The 22,512-nt window shown below is 39.1% G+C and overlaps 1 protein-coding gene and 1 long non-coding RNA gene across 9 annotated transcripts in view; one reads left to right on the top strand and one right to left on the bottom strand.

Moving 5' to 3' along the window:
• The first annotated feature begins 374 nt into the window (after positions 1-374).
• On the top strand, positions 375-21,358 carry LOC124964332 (uncharacterized). 4 transcript variants are annotated; one of them, XR_007104927.1, is made up of 5 exons: positions 375-515; positions 596-708; positions 14,008-14,209; positions 18,764-18,887; positions 20,930-21,358. It is a non-coding gene; the product is annotated as an uncharacterized LOC124964332 (long non-coding RNA). The 4 variants fall into 4 exon arrangements; XR_007104926.1 differs by lacking the exon at positions 20,930-21,358 and having other exon boundaries at positions 18,764-18,902; XR_007104925.1 differs by lacking the exons at positions 18,764-18,887; positions 20,930-21,358 and having other exon boundaries at positions 14,008-14,526.
• Positions 17,608-22,512, bottom strand: part of Mllt3 (MLLT3 super elongation complex subunit) — a 256,118-nt gene continuing 251,213 nt past the window's right edge. For all 5 annotated transcript variants that reach the window (XM_047524429.1, XM_047524431.1, XM_047524432.1 and 2 more), the window contains one exon: positions 17,608-19,161. In XM_047524429.1, the coding sequence (XP_047380385.1) occupies positions 19,030-19,161 (132 nt within the window). In that variant the 3' untranslated portion in view covers positions 17,608-19,029. The remainder of the gene's footprint in view (positions 19,162-22,512) is intronic.

Below are 22,512 nucleotides of genomic sequence, written 5' to 3'. Positions count from 1 at the left end.
AGATATAAAATTACTAGGCATTTAGCTACCTTGAACCCTTTGTGAAATTAAATGAATTAAATGGTCAGAGGCTTCAGCTGTCTGTCCTATACTTATTTTTTAGTCTACACTTTTGAAAGTTAAAAAGATAAAGAGGAACAGCAGCTGCTTATGTGTTGTGAATTATTTTCTCTTCCTAGAAATTTTGGCTCTCTGTGATTAGGGTCAGTCTTTTGCCCTAACAGAAACTCTCAGCTACCAATCCAGCACTCTGTGCAAACAGAGTGGAACATTTGGGATCCTTACATAAGTTACTGTGGGTCTGAGCCTTGCAGTTTCTGCCAGGAGTCTAGGCAGTTGATAGGCTGGCTGGAGCAACGCCCCCTTGCTGGCTAGGAAGAGAAGGGAATTGGGTGACCACTTTCCTGAAGACCTTAGTATAATCCCATGATCTCACCGGAAAATGCACAAACACTCATCATGTGATTTCAAGACAGAGAGGAATGCTTAAACTCAGATCTCCAGAAAGGGTTTTGGTAAGGCCCAATGAGATTTCAGGGTGTGGGACTAGGCAAGGGTGCACTAATGACTGAGAAACAGTTGCCTTTCTTCACAGAATATATGGGTGAATAAGGCATCCTGTTTTCCAGATGGATAATGCACACCAGTGCCTCATCGAGGTGTTTTTGTTGGCCCCACACCCCACCTCAAGGACGGCAGCGATGTCTGGTGAGTGATGGCTGTGGAGGGGGAGGGAGAACTGCCTGGAGCCAGGCACACGGGTCCCAAGGCAGATGTCAATGCCTAAATTTAATGGAAATTGGAGAACCAAAGTTAGAGCTTCATTAAGATACAAATGTGGGACCCAAAAGGAAGCCCAGGTAGAGGAAAAGGTGGACTAGAGCTGTGCTCTCAGCAGGTAAGGGTGGGAATTGTCAGCTTGTGTGCCTGGAACAAGCCATTTTTCCACACTGTATACCCTGGGGGACTGACACAGGGACCTACCTTCACTCCTGGGGTGCCCCTGCCCTTATCTCATAGTGTGGTTGTCAGTGGCTACAGTTTAATAAGTATATCAGAAGCAACTTGGAGGAGTAGTGGCCTTTAGTTCAATTCAACAAATATGAGTATATATTTACTGGGTATTAGGTAGTGGGATTCCAAATAGCTAAACATTGAAGCAATATACTGATAATGGAGTCAAAATCTAAACCACTCTGAAAAAATCCAGGGTGGTCATTGTACTTAAGCACCACAGAGAGGTATTCTGCATAATCAAAGCTTTGGGCTTGAAGCCTTTGTTCATGCTTACCCATTCACTCATGACCTTTCTCAGGAAAGAGCGCTGCCGTATAGTAGATATTTACCTGTGTTAGGTTTTCACATGCATGAGACTTGCTGCCTGGCGTTAGCTTAGTAAATATCTATATCACTAGGGCTTCCTATCCAAATCTGCTTTACACTCCTGTAATGGCTTTCTGAAAGAAATAATTTTAGATTTTCAAAATAGTAACTATGAAAGGTCTAGCAGGCCACCCTGGTGTGATCATGTTGAGCTCTTTAACATTCCACTCAACTTTCTCCTGCGACAACTCGTTTGCTGTAACCCAACAACACTTCTAGCAAAAGGATGATTAATGACATTTGAGGACCTTGCTCTAACAAATTGAGAATAAACCAATCCTATTTTTTTATACATTGAGCAACGTTTATAACTATTGCCTTGACAAATCATGTTGAATCTTGGTTCCTGGGTCACATAAAGTTTAGCGGTTCCCAAGATCTGCGGTGCTTTGTGCTAGTTGCATGTTAAAAGCACCTGAGAAGCTTGAAAAAACGCTGGGCCCTTGTACCATACCACAGAAGATTCTAATTTAATTGTTCTGGGTGAGGCGATATTGTTTTCTTTTATCTTTGCTAAACTTCTTAATATTACCGCTATTATTTTTAGTGATTGAGTGCTTATAACCAATCTCCCAGCCTGATTAACTGCAGCCCCTCTATGATACCATCTGACAAATAGCCATCAGTTTTCATTAGGGGACATTTTTAGTTCCCTAGATAGAAGATTGAGAGAGCTTCTTTGCCAAGTGGAAGCCTGACATTATAAGTAAAACTAAAATAAACCAGTTATTGTTTATGAAGAAATTCTAAGAGTTTCCCAAGAATTTCTGATAACATTGAAAGCCAGAGGTTCAGAGTTTATTGATTCCAAAAGGGCAGGATATGTGTGACTAAATATTCCCCACTGCCTTTGCATTTAATGACATTAGAAGTATTGACTCACAGAAGCAACCTGCAATGTGAAACCCAACTTTAATCCAAAGGCTGTGGTCATCAACAATGTCTTTTTTCAACTCCAGAAAAATCCATTCTCAAAATTTGCCACATTCTCGTCCTCTCAGATCTAACAAAAAGAAATAAAAAAGGAAATAAACTCTCCACTGCCTGACCTACATGGATCTTTTTATCTCAAAGAAAAAAGACTCATGATGTGGAGTGGAAGAAGAAATTGTGGGGACTAGGTTTATTAGTTCATTTCAGGCTCACTTCTAGTTTTTCAGTGAACTTTGAATGCAGACCATTTCTTGATACTTATATTTAATCCTATTTGGGAAAGAGGGAACTCAAGGGATTGCTGGATTTTTCTCTGTCCATACCAATCAGGAATATCTCAAAACTCTTTCATTGGAGTGAAATGCTACATCTGTGATAGGAAGTTTTCAATTAGTGTAACAAATACCTAAGATAAAAAGATTAAAAAGAGAAAAGGTTTATCTGGTTCATAGTTCTAGAGGTTGATCAATCGACCCTGAGGTGAGGCCTCCATCATGGTTGGAGCATGTGACAAAATTGTACCCCTCATGGCCAGGATCGGAAAGAAGAGGAGAGCAGCATCCCGCAGTCCCCACAGTGACCATAAAACCTGGAAGGCCCCACCTCTTAGAGGTTCTACCACCTTCCACTAGTGCCAAGCTGAGGACCAATCTTGAACGTGGTCCTTTTGGGGACATTCCAGTCTAAACTACAGCAAGGCCCTATTCTGAAATCACTCTCAGAATGAAGCCTTCCTCCTACAATTTCACTACATTGTCTGTATTTCTAAAAATTTATTTTTGCTTTTATTATCTGGCCTCCCATGAAATCCTTCAGGGTTATGACTATTTTCTTCTAATTGTACCTAGTCTGAAACAGCATAGGTACTAAAATGTGCAACCACAAATGAATGAACAGATGAATGAAGAATCAATTCCTCCCAAAACTAACTGTGAGCAGCCTTGCTGGAGGACAAGAGGGAAAGGTCAGGGCCATGCGTGAGTGCCAGGAGCAGAAGCTGGACTGCAGAGATTTATTGTGAAGGTTTCTGCTTTTGCCTTCATTTGTTCACTGTTGTTTTGTCAGTCAATATGGGTAGTTGTTGAATAACATTCATTTATACATTATTTAGTAGGTGCAATCAGTCAAAGTCTCCATGATCATGGCCCAGCTTTTTAAACTTGCCTCTTATCTGTAAACACATTTCCTGAGCTGCTCTATCTTTTCGTCTTGTCTAGGTGATCTATAGCAATATCCCAGAACCTGTCTATTTTCTTTTTAATCCCCTGATGGATTATAAGTAGCCTCTCTAAACCTTCCCAAAGCTTTGAAGGCAAATTCCTGCTTTCTGAATTACTATCACCTCTCACTGCACACCCAGACCGTGTGGGGAAGCTGTCCTCCTTCCCCAGGGCAGACACAAAAGCCGTCCACACTTCTCTGCCCTGGTGCTGAAGGAAGTCTATGGCAACTACCAAAGTACATTTGGAATCATTGTTTTCAAACACACACACCACTCGCTGCTTCAAACACTTAAGAGAGGTGATTAGAGAAGAGAAATCTCACATAAAAGAATGGCCGGGGAAGAAAGTAAGCAAAAGAGAACAATAGGTGATAGAGAGCTGGGAGAGGCCTGGGGAAAACCTAGGAGTACAGAAATGGGGACAAGAGGGGGACACACATGATGAGAAACTGTGGTTGGCTCACTTTCTTCGACATTAAGACAATGCACACTTGCTAAACACCCCAGTCTGTCAAACCACCTCTGACGTCGTCAATGCTGTCAAGAGGCAAATCAGGCTCCCAGGTGCCCTGTGGATTCTCTACTCTATGGACAAGATTGAGGAAAAGAGCCCCATTGCCTGACTTTCTAGATTTCAGAAAAACAGTTGGGCACACAGTGGCATCTGGGACCCACTGTCTCCAGTTTCACACCAGTGAGCTCCATTCCTAGAAGTTCACTTAGGAAGGGGTTCGATTCCAAGACTCCATCTTTGGCTTTTACAGACTGAAATCTTCTCTACCTGAGTCCTTCCATGTCTGTCTCTCAGGCCAAAGGACAGCAACCAGGTCACCCTTTTTTGAGCTTGATTTTTTGTGTGTGTTCATTTTTAATTTCCAGTCACAGCTTAATTCATTAAGCAGCTCTTGGCAAACCTCTGAAGCAAGCTCTGATATGCTGTTTCTCAGTACAAACTTGTTTTTACACTCCAATTTTGTGTTGACACTAAAGTAGGCACAGTGGCTCAGCACCACCTTCCTGCTGTCTTTCTTCCCCTCTACCTTGACCCCGCATCAGTCTTGGGTTAGCTTTCTCGTGCTTCCATGGTATCAGTCACCCTCCATTTTTCTCAATACTGTGAGGCTTAGTGGATGGGGTGGTATTTAATAAATCCGGTCTATACAAACTCATTACCAAAATGGGTGCAATGGCAAATGCCTATAATTCCAGCAACTGAGAGTTGAGGCAGAAGGATCACAAGTTTGAGGTCAGCCTGGGAAACTTAGAGAGACCCTGTCTTGAAATAAAAAAAATAAAAAGGGCTGGTAGTGTAGTTCAGTGGTTCGATTCCATGTACCTCAAAACCAGTAGCAAAAGTGTACTCAGGCCACCGCAACCTCCTGTGGGCATGCTCAGAGCAGCTACAAATGCATCCATAACCTCAGCTATCATTTTGAGCCACAAAACTTTGAGCATCCAAGTCTACTCTGTCATTTACGCCCCTTCCCATCCAGACAAGGTGAAAATTCCACTGGTATGGAGTGAGTATCTTTTAGAAAAACAACTCCATTTCTTAGGATCCAAGCCCATATGCAAATATGTTTCCAAAGGTTTGATGTTTTGTGATCACCAGCCTCTGTGTGGAGCTAGTACTTGTGTTTTTACCATGTTCCAGGCACTGTGCTGATTTTCATGCATTATTTCACTTAATCCACCCCTAACTCCAAACCTAATGGCTATACTTCTCTTCCATAGCCCTCCAGTGGTTTCTCGTCTCTTAGGAAAAGCCAAGTCCTATCTTTAAGTTGTAGTGAGGTCCCTGTAGGCTTTCTGACCCTGTTCTCTAGATAGCGACCTTTCTGTCTCTCCACTGTAGCTGGTGTGCTTGCTGTTTCTCCAACTTGGGAACCAACCTCCACCACAGCTGCCCATTTTTCCCCTGGAAAAAGTCCAAGATCCCTAGATAGTCACAAAGACAGCCATTATCTGCCTCTACCTATTTCTGCCTCTATCTCTTTCTTTCCTCCTCCCAGATCCTATCTTTTAGTCATATCAAACTCCAAATCCTCTATCTTCTCCTCTGGGTCTACACAGTTCCCTCTTCCTAGAATGTCCTCAACAGGCTCAGTTACATGCTTTCTTGGTTTTCTACAGAACTCCATGCAAACTGCTCTACCTGCCCCTTCAAGTGACTTATACGGCTTGACCCCTGTCACATAACCTCTGGTTTTCTTGTTTAGCTCTAAGCTCTATCTTAGCCTCTTCTTCAGCTTGGTATCTTCAGAGCTAGTTCACAATCTGGCAAATCAGATCCATCAATAACTGAAAAAGAAGTGACCATGGGACAGAACTGCAGGAAAGATGATTACTTATTGACTTAGCTACAATATATATCACACTTTTTTAAAAAGGCGATTTACAATCAAAAGACCTATATTCAGGAAAGTTAATGGCATACAAAATTAAAAGCCACATAGAAGATGAAAAAATAAATCCTCCAAATAGCAGGGATATTTTTCAAGATGAGGATAATATTTCACCCTAAGTTTTACATCAGACAAGCAAGGAAACTCTAAGAACTATAAATGTGCTTCACAACTTGCACTTGGGTTCATATCGAGGATTTCTTCATTAAGAGTGGATTTCAGCATATTACAGAGATACAGCCACATCAATGTTCATAGCTGCTCAGTTCACAATAGCCAGATTGTGGAACCAACCTAGATGTCCTTCAATTGATGAATGGATAAAGAAACTGTGGTATATATACACAATGGAATATTACTCAGCCATAAAGAATGATAAAATTATGGCATTTGCAGGCAAATGGATGAAACTGGAGAATATGTTAAGTGAGATAAGCCAATCTCAAAAAACCAAAGGACGAATGATATCGCTAATAAGTGGATGATGACACATAATGGGGGGTGGGAGGGGTTAGTGTTAGGGTTAGAGTTAGGGTTAGGGAGGGGGGCAAGAATGGAGGAAGGAAGGACTGTATAGAGGGAAAAGAGGGATGGGAGGGGTGGGGGGAAAGGGAAAAAAATAACAAAATGAATCAAACAGCATTGCCCTATGTAAATTTATGATTACACAAATGGTATGCCTTTATGCCATGTACAAACAGAGAAACAACATGTATCCCATTTGTTTACAATAAAATTAAAAAAATAAAAGAGTGGATTTCACTCTTGATTGGTCACAAGTTTTCAGGTTTCCATTCTATATTTTAGATCCTTTTACTAATAATCAAATCAATTTGAAGCAAAAGAGAAGGGACTTTTTAAAAGCACCTAGTTTTATGCCCTTTGAAAAATATTCTTTCCTCTCCATTTGTTACCAACTGAAATTTAAAGCCTGGCCCAAAGCTGCATCAACATACGAATCACCCAAGGAGCGAAACCAACCACTTTTCTCATGTAAGCAGTGCTCACTTTATCACAAGAAATGGTTCATTAAAGTTTTCAAAGCCATCAAGTCAGGTATTTGATGATCCTTTAAAAATACCTTTAAGTCAGAGGTATCTTGGCATGGATGTCTTTCATTTTGAAGAAAGAAAATATATGATTATCTAGATAGTTCATCAAAAATCCACTTCCACACAATGGGCTTGTTGTAGATGGATTAGTGGTTCAACTGTGTAAATATGATGGAAAATTGTTCAGAGGGAGGACCTGGATTACTACACAAAAATCCTTGAACCTGAAAATCCAAACTGTGAATTATATGGAGACTAACAAAGCTAGTATATATCACCAAGGAGAAGGCTACATGATCCCAGGGAAATAAGTTTTTGATCTTGGTTACTGCTTAAAGTACATGAGGAAATTATGCATTCACTGAAAGGCAAAATTGAAACAAGAAGACTAAACAGTTTTCTTCTTTCACTGGAATTGCTCACAAATTTAATTATGTAAAAGAAACTTGAAATTTTTATACTCAGTGTGGGTTTTGGGATCAGGACACACTAAAGTTTTCAAAGCCAACATATTGTCTTCATCAGAGAAAATTTGAGTGTGCATTTTTAAGTACTTCTGGTTTGTTTTTATCCAGATGGATTTGCATTTGCTTTGCCTTTTTCTATGAACCTCATTTTGGAACATTTTTCTCCTCTTTTTTATTGATAACCTCCCAGATGACCTAGTAGGGAACTATACATTTCACTTTCCAGGCAACCATCAACACACAGAGAGTCTCAGGAGAATCACTCAGGGACCAGTATGCACCGTTCCACCAACCCAGTGCCCTGTGCTTTATATACCACCAACTCAATTCCAGGAGTATTGGTGACAAAGGCACACATGTAGAAACTAAGGATGGATTCAGGGCTAGATTGCTCAATGTAAAGGTGTAGCTTTGTTTTCTGCCCCAGAATCCTGAGGCTAATATGGCAATATTTCCTACGATTTTGTGATAGGAATTACCTGGAGAGTGTATTCAAATTGCAACCTTCTAGGCCTAGTACCCAGAGTCAAGGTCAGGAAGCCTGGGATGGATACGGACCTCAAGAATAATGTTCACGACAAAGGAAACATAATTTTGATAGCTAAAGTGCAGAAAGATTGTCACTAAGATGGTAATTTCCAAACATGGCTGCAGAATAGAATCACCTGAGGAACTTTCAGCAGCTGGGATTCCTGACCCCTACTTTAGGTTTACTGAAAAAAAAAAAAAAAAAAAAAAAAAAAACCCTGGCAGCAGGAAATAAAACTTTATTTTTTATAATTCCAACCTGGCTGTACATTAGAATCATCTGTAGAGCACTTGAAAACACCAACGTCCACAGCCTTATACAGAACAATTAAGTCAGAATTTGTAGAAGAGGTGCAGCTTGTAAAAACTCCCTAGGTGATTCTGATGAAACCAGACCACAGCTTAGCACATGGGTAGTACTGATTTTGATGGTTAAGATAAAGCTGAGGTCATCAGTTTTTACTCTGTGCTCAACAAACTAGAGCAGCAAGGAGCAAATATGTGAGCTTTATGGGAGACTCTGCTGGGCTGCTCCTTTGTTCAATTCAGGCCCCAAATTGCATCCCGTGCATGGCTTGAAGATGAACTATTCATTCAGATCTATCTTTAAAAAGTCTGTAAAAATCAGATCAAATTAAGAAGTTTCCCATCAGTAATGGGGAAAAGGAGGCTGGGATCCAAGAAAAGCTATACAATCTGTCTGCAGTTAAGGATTTCCATGTAGCTTTGAAGAAGTTCTAACCACATGATGACACTGCTTGTCAGGAGCGAAGAGACTCTACCCTCAGCAAAATGGAAAGGAAAGACTATGGACAAAGCAATTGTATTTTCACAAGCTCCTAAGGATAGTGGTTAGCATATGGTAAACACTCAATAAATATCTGTTGAATGACTAAACTTCCATCATCCTGGCTAAAACCTTAAATAACCTTTAAAGATGTCTCATTGTCGATTTTTCCTTAATTTTTAAAGAAATCACTGCAGTCATCATCAGGAAGTATGATGCCATGAAAATTGGAACTAGTTGCAAATTACTTCAACTTTTAATGTAGAGCAAATAAGTTCTTCTTAGTTGACTCAAATGTCCAGAAGGATGGGAATTTCAACATTGGCATTTCTCTATGTTTGGGGTACAATAATGGACTCCCCAAAGATGACCACACACTAATTCCCAGAGCCTGTAAATGTAATACTTTACATAGCAAAGGGGCAGATGTGATTAAAGATCTTGAGGTGGGAATACTTTTCTCAATGATCTGGGTGGTCCCAAGGTTTCCAGTGTTGCTAAAAGATGGAAGGAGGCAGATCGGAGTGGTGTTACACTTTAAAGCCAGTTTACTGGCTTTAAAGATGGAGGAAGGGGCCATGAGCCAAGAAATGCAGGTGGCTCCTAGAAGCTGAAAAAGGTAAGGAAATTGATTCTCCCCCAGATAAATACAGCTCTGATGACACTTTAGTTTAGTGACCCTCACTTCAGACTTCTGATTTCCAGAATTGTAGGATAATAAACTTTTGTTGTCTTAAGCCATTAAATTCATGGTAATTTGTTACAAAGCAATAGAAAATAAATAGATCACATAATATTTAAGATTAAAAATACAGAAAAAAACAACTAAAGTAGCATTTCTTTGCATTTCAATGCGGTGAAGAACTATATTCACATCCTCTACAAAGTGTTATGGCCAATAGTATTTCGTCAATACTATTCAAGTGTGACCTTGAATACTTCAAGTGTGACCTTGAAGAGTACTATACTGAACTAAGAGAGAACAGAGGTACTTGCTATAAATAAATCACAAATGGTAGGATGGCAATGACCCATTTCTATATGGTATACAGTTCCAACTTAAAAAATATATAGGCTATTATGGTAAGGTATGGGTAAAGCAGTACCATACAGGAGGTCTTATAATGGGTAGTGTCTGGTGAAGCAGGATCCCAACCTGGGCTTCCCTCTGGGGAAATGGCCAACACAATGGAGAGGATGAATTACATCCCAAATGCCGCTTGCCCAATTGGTGATGGCATTCTCTACTGTCTCTGACTATTGTGTGAAGATGACAGTGATGATCATACGACAGAGCTACCCTCTCAAGAAGGTGTCATGAAGTCATGTTTGGAGGAGAATCTTCTCATGCTCCTCTTCCTAGGACACTCATTCATGACGTGGTGACATAGAATTTGGAAGGTTTTAGTCCCACAGGGATCAAATCAATGGAGTCATAAGGCATTCAAACCTATAACCTCAGCTTTACCAGCATGATCTCTAGCAACTGAGCCCATCCAGTGGAAGTGTGTTCAACTACTTAACATAACCTAATTCTGAGACCTGAAAACTGTACTGCTTTGCTTCTGACTCCCTTTCTTTCCCATGGACTAAAAGCAGTTTCAGAGGAACAACAGTCTTGACTGCCCTATAAGAATGTGAATGTGGGGAGGAACATTGACTATGGCAGTGAGCGTGGTGGGTGTATCACAATAGGGTGACACTTGAGGTTGAATGACAAACAGGAACAGGGTAATCCTACACACTGGCAAAGTTCTCCACAAGGAGAATACAGGCTCTTACCAGAACCCACTAGCACAAAAAAACCTACCATTTACTGAGTCCCATGGACCAGGCACAGTGTGCTAAATGCACTACAGTCTTCACAACCACCGTTTTGAGGTGCATTGTTAATCCCGTCTCACAAATAAGAAACCAAAGTTCAGGAATGTCTATTATTTAAGGTTACAAGGCTTGGAGTGGCAGATCTGGGATTCAAAACCAAGCTTTTGTGACTCCAATGACTGATTTTTTTTCTCATCATACTTTAGTACATTAATATAATGGCTGAATAAGGGAGATGATTTTAGGGAAAGAGGCAGCAGAGAACGCCATCAATGTTTTGACATACTTGCAAATCAAGAAAGGATTATTCACAAACATTCATTCACTGGTTCAACATTTTTTTAGCGTTTATTCTGTACTAGGTAACTGTGTCCATGTAACTGTCCATGTAAATTTTCAAAGGATATCAGGTCACAGGACTTGGAGACAGAGGGGAGAGCAGCAAAATTCCAGGACATGCTGGGGTGGGGAGATCAACCACCAGGATAGAGCGGTGGCCAGCAGAGTGACTAAGCAGGTGACAGTGAAGAAGTAGACTCTCAGGCAAAGGTGTTGGGTGTGAGAAGAAACACTATGCCTCAGCATATGACAGGCTTAGGGAACAGGCCAAGAATGAACGCTTCCTGAATATGGGACTGATGGTCAGTACTGACTAATTTATCTAAGTAACAGGCTAATCCAGGGGCAAGACAGGGAAGGGGTGACTAGAGACTACCTCAACTACCATGGTTCTTCAGCAAAACTGAAAATGTACCTTACACTGTGAGCCCAAGGGCCACCCTTACTGTGAGGGAGCCATTCTATGTAACTATAAATAGGCAGCTGCCAGGGTTCAAGACATGATACCACCAAATATGGCACCCTGGAGTACTGAGTATTCTGAACTGAAGGAAACCAAAAAGACAGAAGCAGAACAGTCACTCTGACTTCACCCTTACCTTTCTCTCCTGAAGCATGATCATAAAAGAAATTCTCTGACCTACTTTGCCTCAAAGTAGATCTTAAGACCCTCATTGCAGAGGGGCCCTGCCATACATCTGGAGGCCAAGAGGAGTCTGAAGGAGTAGGTCTTGCTAAGTTCCCCCTTAATACCATGAGGTCAGACTCCTTTTTGTTCAATCATTATTTCTAACACAATTATTTCTGTTCCTCATCAAACTTAGGCATAAAAATACAGTTTATCCTGGGTTTATGGGTCATTTCTGAAGACTCCTGTATCATGTAAAATTTTTTTCTCCTTAATCTTTGTTATAGGAACATCAACCACAAATTTTGCAAAACAGGTGAGGAAATAACTATATTCTTCCCTACCGAGTCCAGCGGCACACCTTTTACCATATACACGCTGAACTAATAAAGGAATCTGAGGGGGTATTTTTAGTTGGGTATATCCCAAATTATGTTCCTTGGATCTATGGTGACCACATGTCCTGGTTTGCTGAAGATAGACTCAGTTTACTCCTGTTGTCTTGGGATGATTACCAATAGTATCCTACTTTACTCTCAAAATTGTTCCAATTTGGACAATAAGCTAAATGGATACTTAACCCAGAAAACCACTTACAGAGATATCAACAACTATGTTGTCTTTCTCTGAACCTCTACCATTCCAAACTATGTTGGAAGGCTTGAAGAATAAAATACAGTATAAAAACTTCTTTAAGGAATTTTTTCTTAAAAGCAAAGCATCTATTATTGACCTGTATAATTACTATTGTGTTAAGTACAATTTGGAAAATATTAACTTTCAGTTAAACAAGTTCAGTTCTTGTGTGTGTCTTTCTGGGAATTTAATATATTATTAGCATGCTGTGACCTACGATTCTAGAGTTGGAAAGAGACAATAAATATGTAATCAATAATATTATAATTTGGAAAACAATAATCTATTCCCCAAGTAATTGAAATCAAAATAAAAGCCACAATACCTAAGAATTCCAATGAATATTCGTGAAGCCACGGTCTTCTAACATAAGTTGGCATGATTCATGCCGGTCATAAGCCATTGTTGGGCAGCGTTTCCTGAGTGCAAGAAGGTTCCCTTGACCAGTCTCCCACCTTGAACTGAGTGGACTTCATTTGGCATTCCCATCAGTAAAAATGTGCTTGGGAAATGGGGGGAGTCCATCTTCCTTTGGTTTTTGTTTGTTGACCATAATTATCATATGTGCCTTTAATTTAATGTTATTCCCTGTCCTACCCAGACCAAGTTGTTATTTACAACAGCATCACTTTCAAAAGAGAACTTTTTATGGTGCCTGGCACCCAGGGGATAGATTAGAACAAATGGAAGTTCATTACACTCTATGTGCACATTCCGGCCCCAATACTGGGACAAGCATCAAGGAGGGGCTTAAACACACTCACACGCTTCTGCCCTTTAGTGGATTCTGTGCAGAGAAGAGATGCACGCTTACATGAATATGCCAAGTTAAAACTTTCCCTCCTGGAACAAAGCAGGAGAGCCTCTTTATTCTGCATGGACTGCAGATGCCACGGGCTGAGCCTGTCCCAAAGCTGCCCTCCACTGCTCAGAAACTAAGCCATCTTGCCGCGTTTAGCACTTCTCCCCAGACCACCCACCCAGACGCGGATACACAAACCACATGTGTGAGGAATGCTGTTCAGCTACGAAATCCGTATCAGTATTTCAACCTTATTACTTGCACAGGCTGCCCTTTTAGTGCGACTCATTTGTTTTATCTTTTCAATAGCTTTGATTATTTTCTTTTAATGGCCTGGGCTTATCCTTTTCTACCCTTTTGAAACTTCAGAACTCTGGGGTGGGGGCTATGTGTAGTGGAAGACATGACTGCAAAAACAAGCTCATGGCTTTGCCTGTAATCCGCCGGTCCCTATTTTACATAGCCACCTATCATGGGCAGATTGCACAGGGACCCAATAACCGCCCCACATTATTAAAGTAGACTCAAGGAACCTCCATGCAGGGGGTGTATTATTTCTGCTGTTATTTAACAGTTACAGGGCCGAGTTATAATTACAGGAGTGATTTTAGTTTGTGCCATGTATTTCCCTTGCTAGTTCTTGGGGACTGTGTTGGTTACTCTTCTTTAATTAAGAGGAAATTAAGACCCAGAGGCTAAGGTGAAAGCCAAGGGCAATTTAACAACATTTGGAATAGACTGGAAATGCCTCCAAGGAAGGCGTCCACATAAAGAGGAAGATGTGGATACTATTACCTGGTGGAGAAAGCAGAATCATTGAAATATGTTTGGTATTTTCTATTTGGGTGGTATCCTGGTCAAGGAAACCAATGAAGTACCCTTAACTGCTCCACTAATCAGGAAAAAAAAAAAAAAAAAAAAACCCACTAGTTTTAGACAGTACATCTTTGAAACACCACAGAGGTCTGGGTGCCAAGCCTTGATCTGCCATCTCTCTCCAGGTTTCCTTGCATATCCAAGTGGGGACACTGCTGAGACAGTGGAACAAATGTACTGAGAAAAACCATGTGGTACAGTGCACTCCTGGGCAAGAGCACTCTGGAGTTGGCTTCAGCAGGCTCATGATACTGATCTTGACTCTCACCACAATGGAGAAGATGCTGGGCTATTACTTCGAATATACAAATGAACAACTGTAGTAAAGTAAGGAAACAGATCAGTCTAATTCAAGTGTGTTGATTAGAAGTTTTGCTGCCACTCTAGTCCATTTGTAGCTGATGCTTCCAAACCTAAGGTCAGCTTCTAATTGATCAGAGATGAAGCAGTCTATTGCAAGCCCCTACAGGGCTTGTTGGCCTGAATGAAGGGGTCAGTTTCTCAAATCTCATGTCTCTACTATTGAGTATCCCACTCAATTCCTTGGTTATTTGCCAAACTCAATGTATTTTAATTTCCCTTTGTTGTAGTAGTTTCTGTCCTTCCTGTCTAATCAAGGTGCTGAAATAAATGCTTTGTAATAACTCTGTTGATACAATTATGTACCATAGTATATTGTTTAGTTTATGAACAAACCTTTCCAAAGAAGTAGGGAGGAAAGGAAAACTATCATGCACAAATGGATTGCCCTCAGCAGGTTTGGGATATACTATCCATGTTCTCTGGTCACCTCAATTCTTTTTAATCTTTCTTCTTTAGAAATGGCATTGCTGCATGACAAAAGGCTTATTTCTCCTGAATGCAAAGTAGAAGCAAACTGATCAAACAAATCTGTAAGACTATATATTGTTAAAAAAAAAAAAAAGAGTCACAATAGATTAGGCATGAATTTAAGTAAAACACCTATTTCTGTCAATCTGTACTTACATTTCAACATGGGTTTTAGAGATGGCAAATACATCTTACGTGTGCCTTGTAGTTCACATAAAAGCATGTATACACACATACACAATGTATCTTTCAACATAACTACACATACACACTCCATTAAAAAGATACTGACAGATTTATAAAACGTATTGGCCTTGCACTGTTAATCTTGAGAATACATTTTTACTTAATTTATTTTTGCACTGCATGGTAGCTCTGGCCACCGTTAAGGATCTGTCAGCATTTCCATCAGAACTCTATTTTCAGAATACTGGAGTACAAATGCCAAAGTACATATTTACAGTTTACAGACAGCGGTGGCTTTGTCTTCCTTTTAAATTGACTTATTCAATGCATCTTTACAAGGAATATTCGGGGATGGCAGTGCCTACATAATAAAAAGCATCATATAAAACAGAAGAGGTCAAAAGATGGAGACTTGCAGCCCAAGACTAACCTACACCACGGGAATCGACTCCTTTGCATTCACTGCAGCTGTAGTAGTCTCTACATCATAGTCATAGTTTTAGAGTGACAGTCCAAAGCAAAATTACTCTGATAATATATATGTGTATATATATATGTATATATGTATATAAATATAGGAGTAGTACATAGCATTAGTACACAGACGCTAAAGGTGGAAAGTAATAAGCACACAGCAAATTACTCCAGAGCTGATCGCTTCCAGTGAGAAAAATGAACACGAGCCACCAAACACAGACATTGACCATTTCCAACACTGAACATCCAACTCTATTAAACAGGTAGAGCTAAAACATTTAAGAGTTAAAGTCTCTCTTAAACAAGTGTTAACTACATTTGTAGGGCTTCAAATGGTAAACAGTATGTTATGCAGGCCTAAATTGCTGTTTGTTTGCTTTTTAAAGATTAGGTGGGTCTATAAAAAGTATCAGCAAAAACTTTTTTTGGTGGAAGAAACTTTCTAGTGGAAGAAAACCAATTTTATTGGCTCTTTCCACAAAAAGATGAACAATTCATTTACAGAGATTTGCTTAACAATTTAAGAATGTTTAGGATACTCTTATAAGGTCTCCCCCACCCCCAAAGCTCTTGTCTCCTCATCTGTACTTTGACACAATATGCAAGCATATATAGACATTTGTTCACATCGAGAGAGGGACAGGTTATGGTGAAGAAACAGAATAACTGCAAACATCTGCTGATATGACTGGTGTATCCTAAGATAGAAGAACTTTCTGTCATACACCTCCTGCTGCAAAACCAGAAGCAAAAGCTAATTTATAAAAGGGGGGCAGAGAGCACAAATTCTGTACATACATATTCCCCCCCCCTCAAATCACAGGGGAAAACTTTGAAGACAGTTTATTATACTCTGGCTGGTTCAAACCATATTCACATTCACCCAATTAATTTTATTCGAAATATCTATTTATATATATATATACATATATATATATACACTGAAGAAATTAAACCCTGCCATTTCCCCTTTGTGCTTAAAAAATCCAAAGCCACTAGGGTACACATGTCAAGAATATCATCAACAGGTTTCAAAGGTGAGTATGCATAAATGGGGCAGAACTGAGCGAGTGACTTTGTGAAGAGTATTAGAACTCTGAGATTAACAGAAAGGGGATTTATTACTTCTATATTTAAAAATCACATGATGAGAGCCAGAGTACTGCTTCAAACAAGAAAAAAAAAATCTAGCTAGCTATCAGAATTTTGTGGGAAACACATTTTCCTGTCTGGATGAGTAGTAGGTTGGCAAGTTTTTCCAAAATTTGTTACTAGTTTACAAACTTACATGTTATGCTATTTGGAAGACAAGTGATTATCTAATATTCAGGTCTAAAGTTTATCACTGTAATAGCTGCCCTTATCATTCTTTTTTGAGGGGAGTATTTTTTTTTTTTTAAATCTGACCTAGTTTCTTGGTTAGTAACTGATAGAACAAAAAAAAAAAAAAATCTTTACTTTGCCAAATCATTTAGTTACAAAACTAAAAATGGCCTATATATATTTCTAGTTAAACTACAGTGATAATATTAGTTTAACCACATAAATTTCTGGTTTAATGAGAATATGTGAATTAGCAGTTAGAAATTTTAAAAGATTTATGAATTTTGCAAACATTTCCATATAAGCATTGTCCTCCCCTTTCACCTGTAAAGTTAAAAACAAAATACAACTAAAACCACACAATTCATCAGTCATCTAATGTCCAAAATAACTTGGAAAGTATCTCTGTAATTGCACATTGAGAAGTGGACTACATAACAAATGCTTCAAGTACAGTTCATGCCAATCATGAAGAATCATAACATTCTTGAAAGTACACTTGTCCTCTGGGAGGACACTTCAGAGAAGTAATTTACAAGAAGCATGGCTGTATTATAATTTTTTTAAAGGAAAAAAATAGTTTCTTTGGATAGAAAGAAACAGTGTAAAAAATCCCCTTTTTAAAATGCAGAAATCACTCCATTATCAATCTGCATTTACATTACTGCCCAAAAGAATGGGTCTGGAGAGACCATTTTCTGTACAGACACTAGTTAATCTGTGAATGAAAAGACAGCATCTGGCACAGGAGCAAACGAGGGAGATCCTGGTCTATTAGCACAGAGACTTTCTTAAGGCTGATCCAGGGACGGACCTTTGGATCCAGAAGCATTTCTTCCTTTCTTTTCATTGTGGTTGAGTTCCTAGTAAAGACCTGGAAGATGAGCTGTTCTCATTTTTCATTTCTCCATTTATGGAGAGGATAGAATAATGACACCAAAAAGTAATTTGGTTTTTTTTTTTTTTCTTTTAAAAATAATTTGCTTTCTTTTGCATGCCACAGGACAGAATTCTAGTTCCAAAACAAGGGTACAAGAACAAAAATATCCCCCCCTCCCCAACCATCTTTACTTTCACCAATACAGGAAATCCTTCTGGAAACATTAGCAAGGGACTAAACAGGTATCGAACCACTGAATCTACAAGTTAATACACAGTCTTTGATGGCAGAATAACCAAGATTTTTTCCCCCAAAGAAAGATTTTAATTTTTCAAATATAAAATAGTTTAAGAGAATCATATGTGAACAAACAAAAATCTGATTCCTGGTTTTACAATAAAGATGAGCCACGCTGGCAGCTGAAGAGAGCTGAACCTCTAATAAATAGATCCAAGTTAAGAATTTCTACATTTCTTTAGAAAACAGGGCTGGAATTCTTTTTTTTTTTTTTTCCTTTTTCCAAATGCTGATCCTGCGGAATGCCTTTACTTCCATATTTACCTAATATTATTACAGTAAAACAGACACAAGAATGTCAATGACAGCTCAACAATGCTGCAGTCAGGACATTTACAGGTACGCTCTTGTTATAAGTCCTACGGGTTTACCGACTAAGGCTAGACAGCAAGTCATATGATCCTATTTGGTGCCTTTTCTACCATGGTCCAAGATCATTACATGGATACAGCCAAGGTCTGGCCCCCACTTTCAGGAAAAAGACCACAAAGAAGAAAATCAAAGTGGCTATTTGGTCCCCCCAGTTGAAAATTTGTGTCCTGGAACAGGAAAAACAAAAGGTGGAAAATACAGACTGCAACGAGTTAAAGGACTTGGAAAAAGTTGGTGGAAAGTGGCACGGTGTACAAGTAAGGTCACTGGGCTTGGGATGGCAAGGGTGCTGCATTGAAAGAGCATCCACGGGACCAAGTACTCATAGTGTCTGGTGGTGTCATTCCCTCAACGACTTTAGAATATCTGTATGCGATAATAAATAGATCAGTTATGTAATAAGGCAGTGTGTTGAGTATGCGTTCATCCTGTGGAATGAACCACCACGGAGAGACATGATAACATACACATTCTTTAAGTTTTCTTGTGTTGTGTTTGCTTTGTTTGTTTTCAAGGCTATCCAGGCTAACTCTTCCCGGGGATTTCCTTGGAGAGAAGAGTGGTCCGCTGAGGCTGGTTTGCTTAACCTCTCCTTTATCAAGAGATGATGACTGGCTTTAAAGGAAAATAAAGCTGAAGGTTGTTTGATTTTTATTTTTTCCCTTTTGGTTGCATCATTCTGAGTGTTTTCATATAAACAACAACAACAACAAAAAAAATCACAACCAAAAAAAAAAAAAAAAAAAAAGAGCAATAGTTTTTGATGCATCCAGTTGTATCCTCAGGATGTTCCAGATGTTTCCAGGTAACTCTGTAGTTTACGGACTGTAGTTTTGTCCAGCGAGCAAAGATCAAAATCAAATGTTGTGTTTGTGATATGAAAGTGTCCAGTTTCTTCTATAAGGTTCACAATCTGAAGGAATAAAGAAGAAAAAGTTTGGGCATTAAGCAACAGACATTAAAAGGCCCAGATAAAGAGATGGAGGGGCTCAAACATGGAATCAAGTGACCAAACATCCTTATTTATAACAAGCAGGTCCTTTATATAAAATCAGTTTGGTAAGTCAAACGTACATAAAGACTTCGAGAAATTCTTGTTCTCAGTTTTCATACCCTTTAAAACGCTGCTTTCATGTCAATAACAGAATATTTTCCTTGGGTGGGTGGTTAGGGAGAAAGAAAATTTCCAAGACTCCTGTAAAAATCAGTTTCTGATCAATAGACAATGACTCTGCTAAATAGACATAAGCAAGCCCCAGCCTACAAATAACAAAACTCCTTTCAAAAAAGAACACATGCAAACAAAAATATTATCATTTTATTTCTGAGTACATAATCATTGAAAAATTAGACAATATAGAAATGCACAAAGAAAATAACAGAAACCATCCTATCCCCCTGAAAAATCACAGCATTGACTAAGAGCCCCCAGAGAACCTCTGTGTCACCAAGACTGTTTTGTTCTCTAATATGGGTACTGGTTACATTTGCCTTGTTCACTTTATAGCTGTACATGTTCTGATACATTAACAAAAAATAAATACAAACATTTATTACTTATAGTTGTGCTCAGTTGGTTCCCTTAAGTATTCTGGGGAGATGAATTTTATCTAGAAAAAGAAAGGACGCCTGTCTCCCCATTTAGAACAGATACACTGCATCTCTTATTGTTTTGGCTCCAACCTATGGAAAAATGACATGTTAAATGGCAGTGGTGGCAGAGGTGGTATTTTCGTGCCTTGGCTTGCAGCAGGACAGCCCTGAAATTTCAATATGAAGACTGATGTTGGGCCTGGGTGTGAGACATTCTTTTCCCATGCATTGTCTTTCTACTCTTTGTTACTAATAATCTTATCAGAAATGGATACTGGACCTAGGCAGTGTGGTTTTTAACTAGTTGTGCTAAGGGTTCGGAAGTGGATGGGGATTAACTTTAGCAAGCTTTGGAGAGGGAGGAGAATCAGCCTTGGGGCAAAAGAAAGAATATTTGCACAAAGTGGATACTTGGCAAACTTTCACTTATTTGTCTGTATTATTACTTTTCTATCTCCTGACTCTGATTTTCTGTAGTTCAAAAACCTTAAAAATTTTAAATTATCTACCCTATGATTTATTCAATTAATTTTTGGATTACCTGATGCCAGGCTGAAAACCAGCAGAACTAAGTCTTTTCACCTTCTCGTATTACTTTCAGTTTTCCTTGAAACATCTGTGAACTATTCCCTATGGCTCAGTGGCTCTTACCAAAAAAGGTGTTCCCCATTCCTAATGTATTTTTTTTACTTCAACAGAAGCATAATAGACATATTAAACATTAAGCCTAAATCTAATTAACTGCAAAACTCCAAATTGAGCTTTTATTGCCTTACTCAATCTCTTAAACTATTTTTGGAGATATAATTATGGTTTTAATAATACAAGTTATACCTACTGTGGAACCATGACTGACCATCTAACATCCATTTATCCCTTCCTTAGTAACAGGAACCTGATTCTCTGAGAGTAGCGACATGCTCAGCTAGAATACTCACCTCTTCAGAACCATATGTAACACTCAGTACTACTATTTACAATGTACTTGTCAGAAGCCACTGGATTTAAAAAAAAACAACTGTTGAAAAGGTTATGGACAAAGAGCATGTGCTTAAGGCCTTCTGACCTTCTTCCTGTCTGCAATGTAGATGCAATGCCCAGGAGCACAGCAGCCATGTTCCACTCAGGAGGATGAATGCAACATATGAAAGAAGGCAGAGCAGAAGAACAGAACTTGTGTCCTCCATGGCATCTTTTAAGTCACTAAATTGACAATGGATTACTATCTCTGGGCCTTGTGTTACATGTTGAGAAGGAAGGAAAGAGGGAACCTCATTTGCTTAAACTACTAAATCCAGGGCTCCGTAACATCTATCAATAGATCATCAGAAGGGATATGCCCAATTATAACAAAAATACATCATTCATGCAGGAATGCATCAAAAATTACCTTTACCAACACAAAAAACTAAAATGGACACTGATTTGTTTATTAGCAAATAGTTTTAGAACTTTCAGTGATTCTCCACAAATATCTACATATACATATAAGGAGTCATAAACACATAGCTGTGTCCACACACGCAAACCTTTCATGGCAATCATGTACTTAATTGTACTAAACATTAACTGAACAAGAGTACTTTCCTGAGTACATTATCTCTTTTTACTATATTAAATAGAAATACTGCGTATCTAGTAAGTATTAGTAAATTTCAGGATAAAAAAAAAATAGTCTCTTCAGAGCTACTGTGATTTCAAATTTATACAATGGAGATAACTACCAAGTAGACTAGAGGTAAACTCCTCTCCCCAACTAGTGGGCCAGCAGGTAAGTGACAAGGCATTCAGAACAGGGAGTCCTGAATTTGGCCCATCAAGTTCTGATTCTGCTCTTTATCTGAATGGCACTGGATCATTATAATATCTGAGCCTCAGATTCCTCATATGTAAAATGGGTACAATGCTATCTTATCACAACAAGGATGTGCAGAGGATCAAATAAGATACGGTAAATAATTTCCTTATAAACTGAAAATTACTACCTATATCAGGACACCAAGGTTATGATTACCATGTAAACTTATCCTCAGTTATATGGGAGCTAACTAAAGAGCACAGGGATTATCAGACCTGGTGCTTTTACCTTTGGCATTCAATGACTGTTAGCCATTTCATTAGCTGTAAAACAAATGAAGCAAGAAAAAAATTTAGCACCTAAAACTCAAAGAGTCTACCTGATTTTTTTTCTTTTGTGGCCCTGAGGATTGAACTCAGGGAAGCTTTACTATTGATCTCCATTTCCAGCCTTTTTTATTTTTAGACAGTATCTCACTAAGTTGTCCAGGCTAGCTTTGAGCCTGCAATCCTCCTGCCTCAGCCTCCTGAGTCGCTGGGATTGCAGGTGTGTGCCGCTATGCTTGGCTGAATTGGTTTTTTAATAATCATAATAAAGATTTTCAGGGAGAAGGGAAGAAGGCAGGCAAAGAGCAGGTGAAGGCAGGTAGCTGAAATGATGGGCTAAAACTGCAATGTAGCAGGTAACAGAAGTACAGCCCTGTATGTTGTCCTAAAATAACAGGGAACTGACCCTTTTGAGAAAATAGTTTTCTATGACTCAATATAGTGGTTCACTAATTATTGAACAATAAACAGAAAACTGGGCAATAAAAAGTCCTTCTAGAAAAAAACCACCTAATTTTAAAGTAAATAAACACTTTTACCCACTAGG

The sequence above is a fragment of the Sciurus carolinensis genome, chromosome 14, assembly GCF_902686445.1.
Source record: "Sciurus carolinensis chromosome 14, mSciCar1.2, whole genome shotgun sequence".
In the NCBI taxonomy this organism is placed as follows: domain Eukaryota; kingdom Metazoa; phylum Chordata; class Mammalia; order Rodentia; family Sciuridae; genus Sciurus; species Sciurus carolinensis.
Note: the sequence above shows the minus strand (reverse complement) of the source record. Positions and strands in the feature narration are given on the sequence as shown.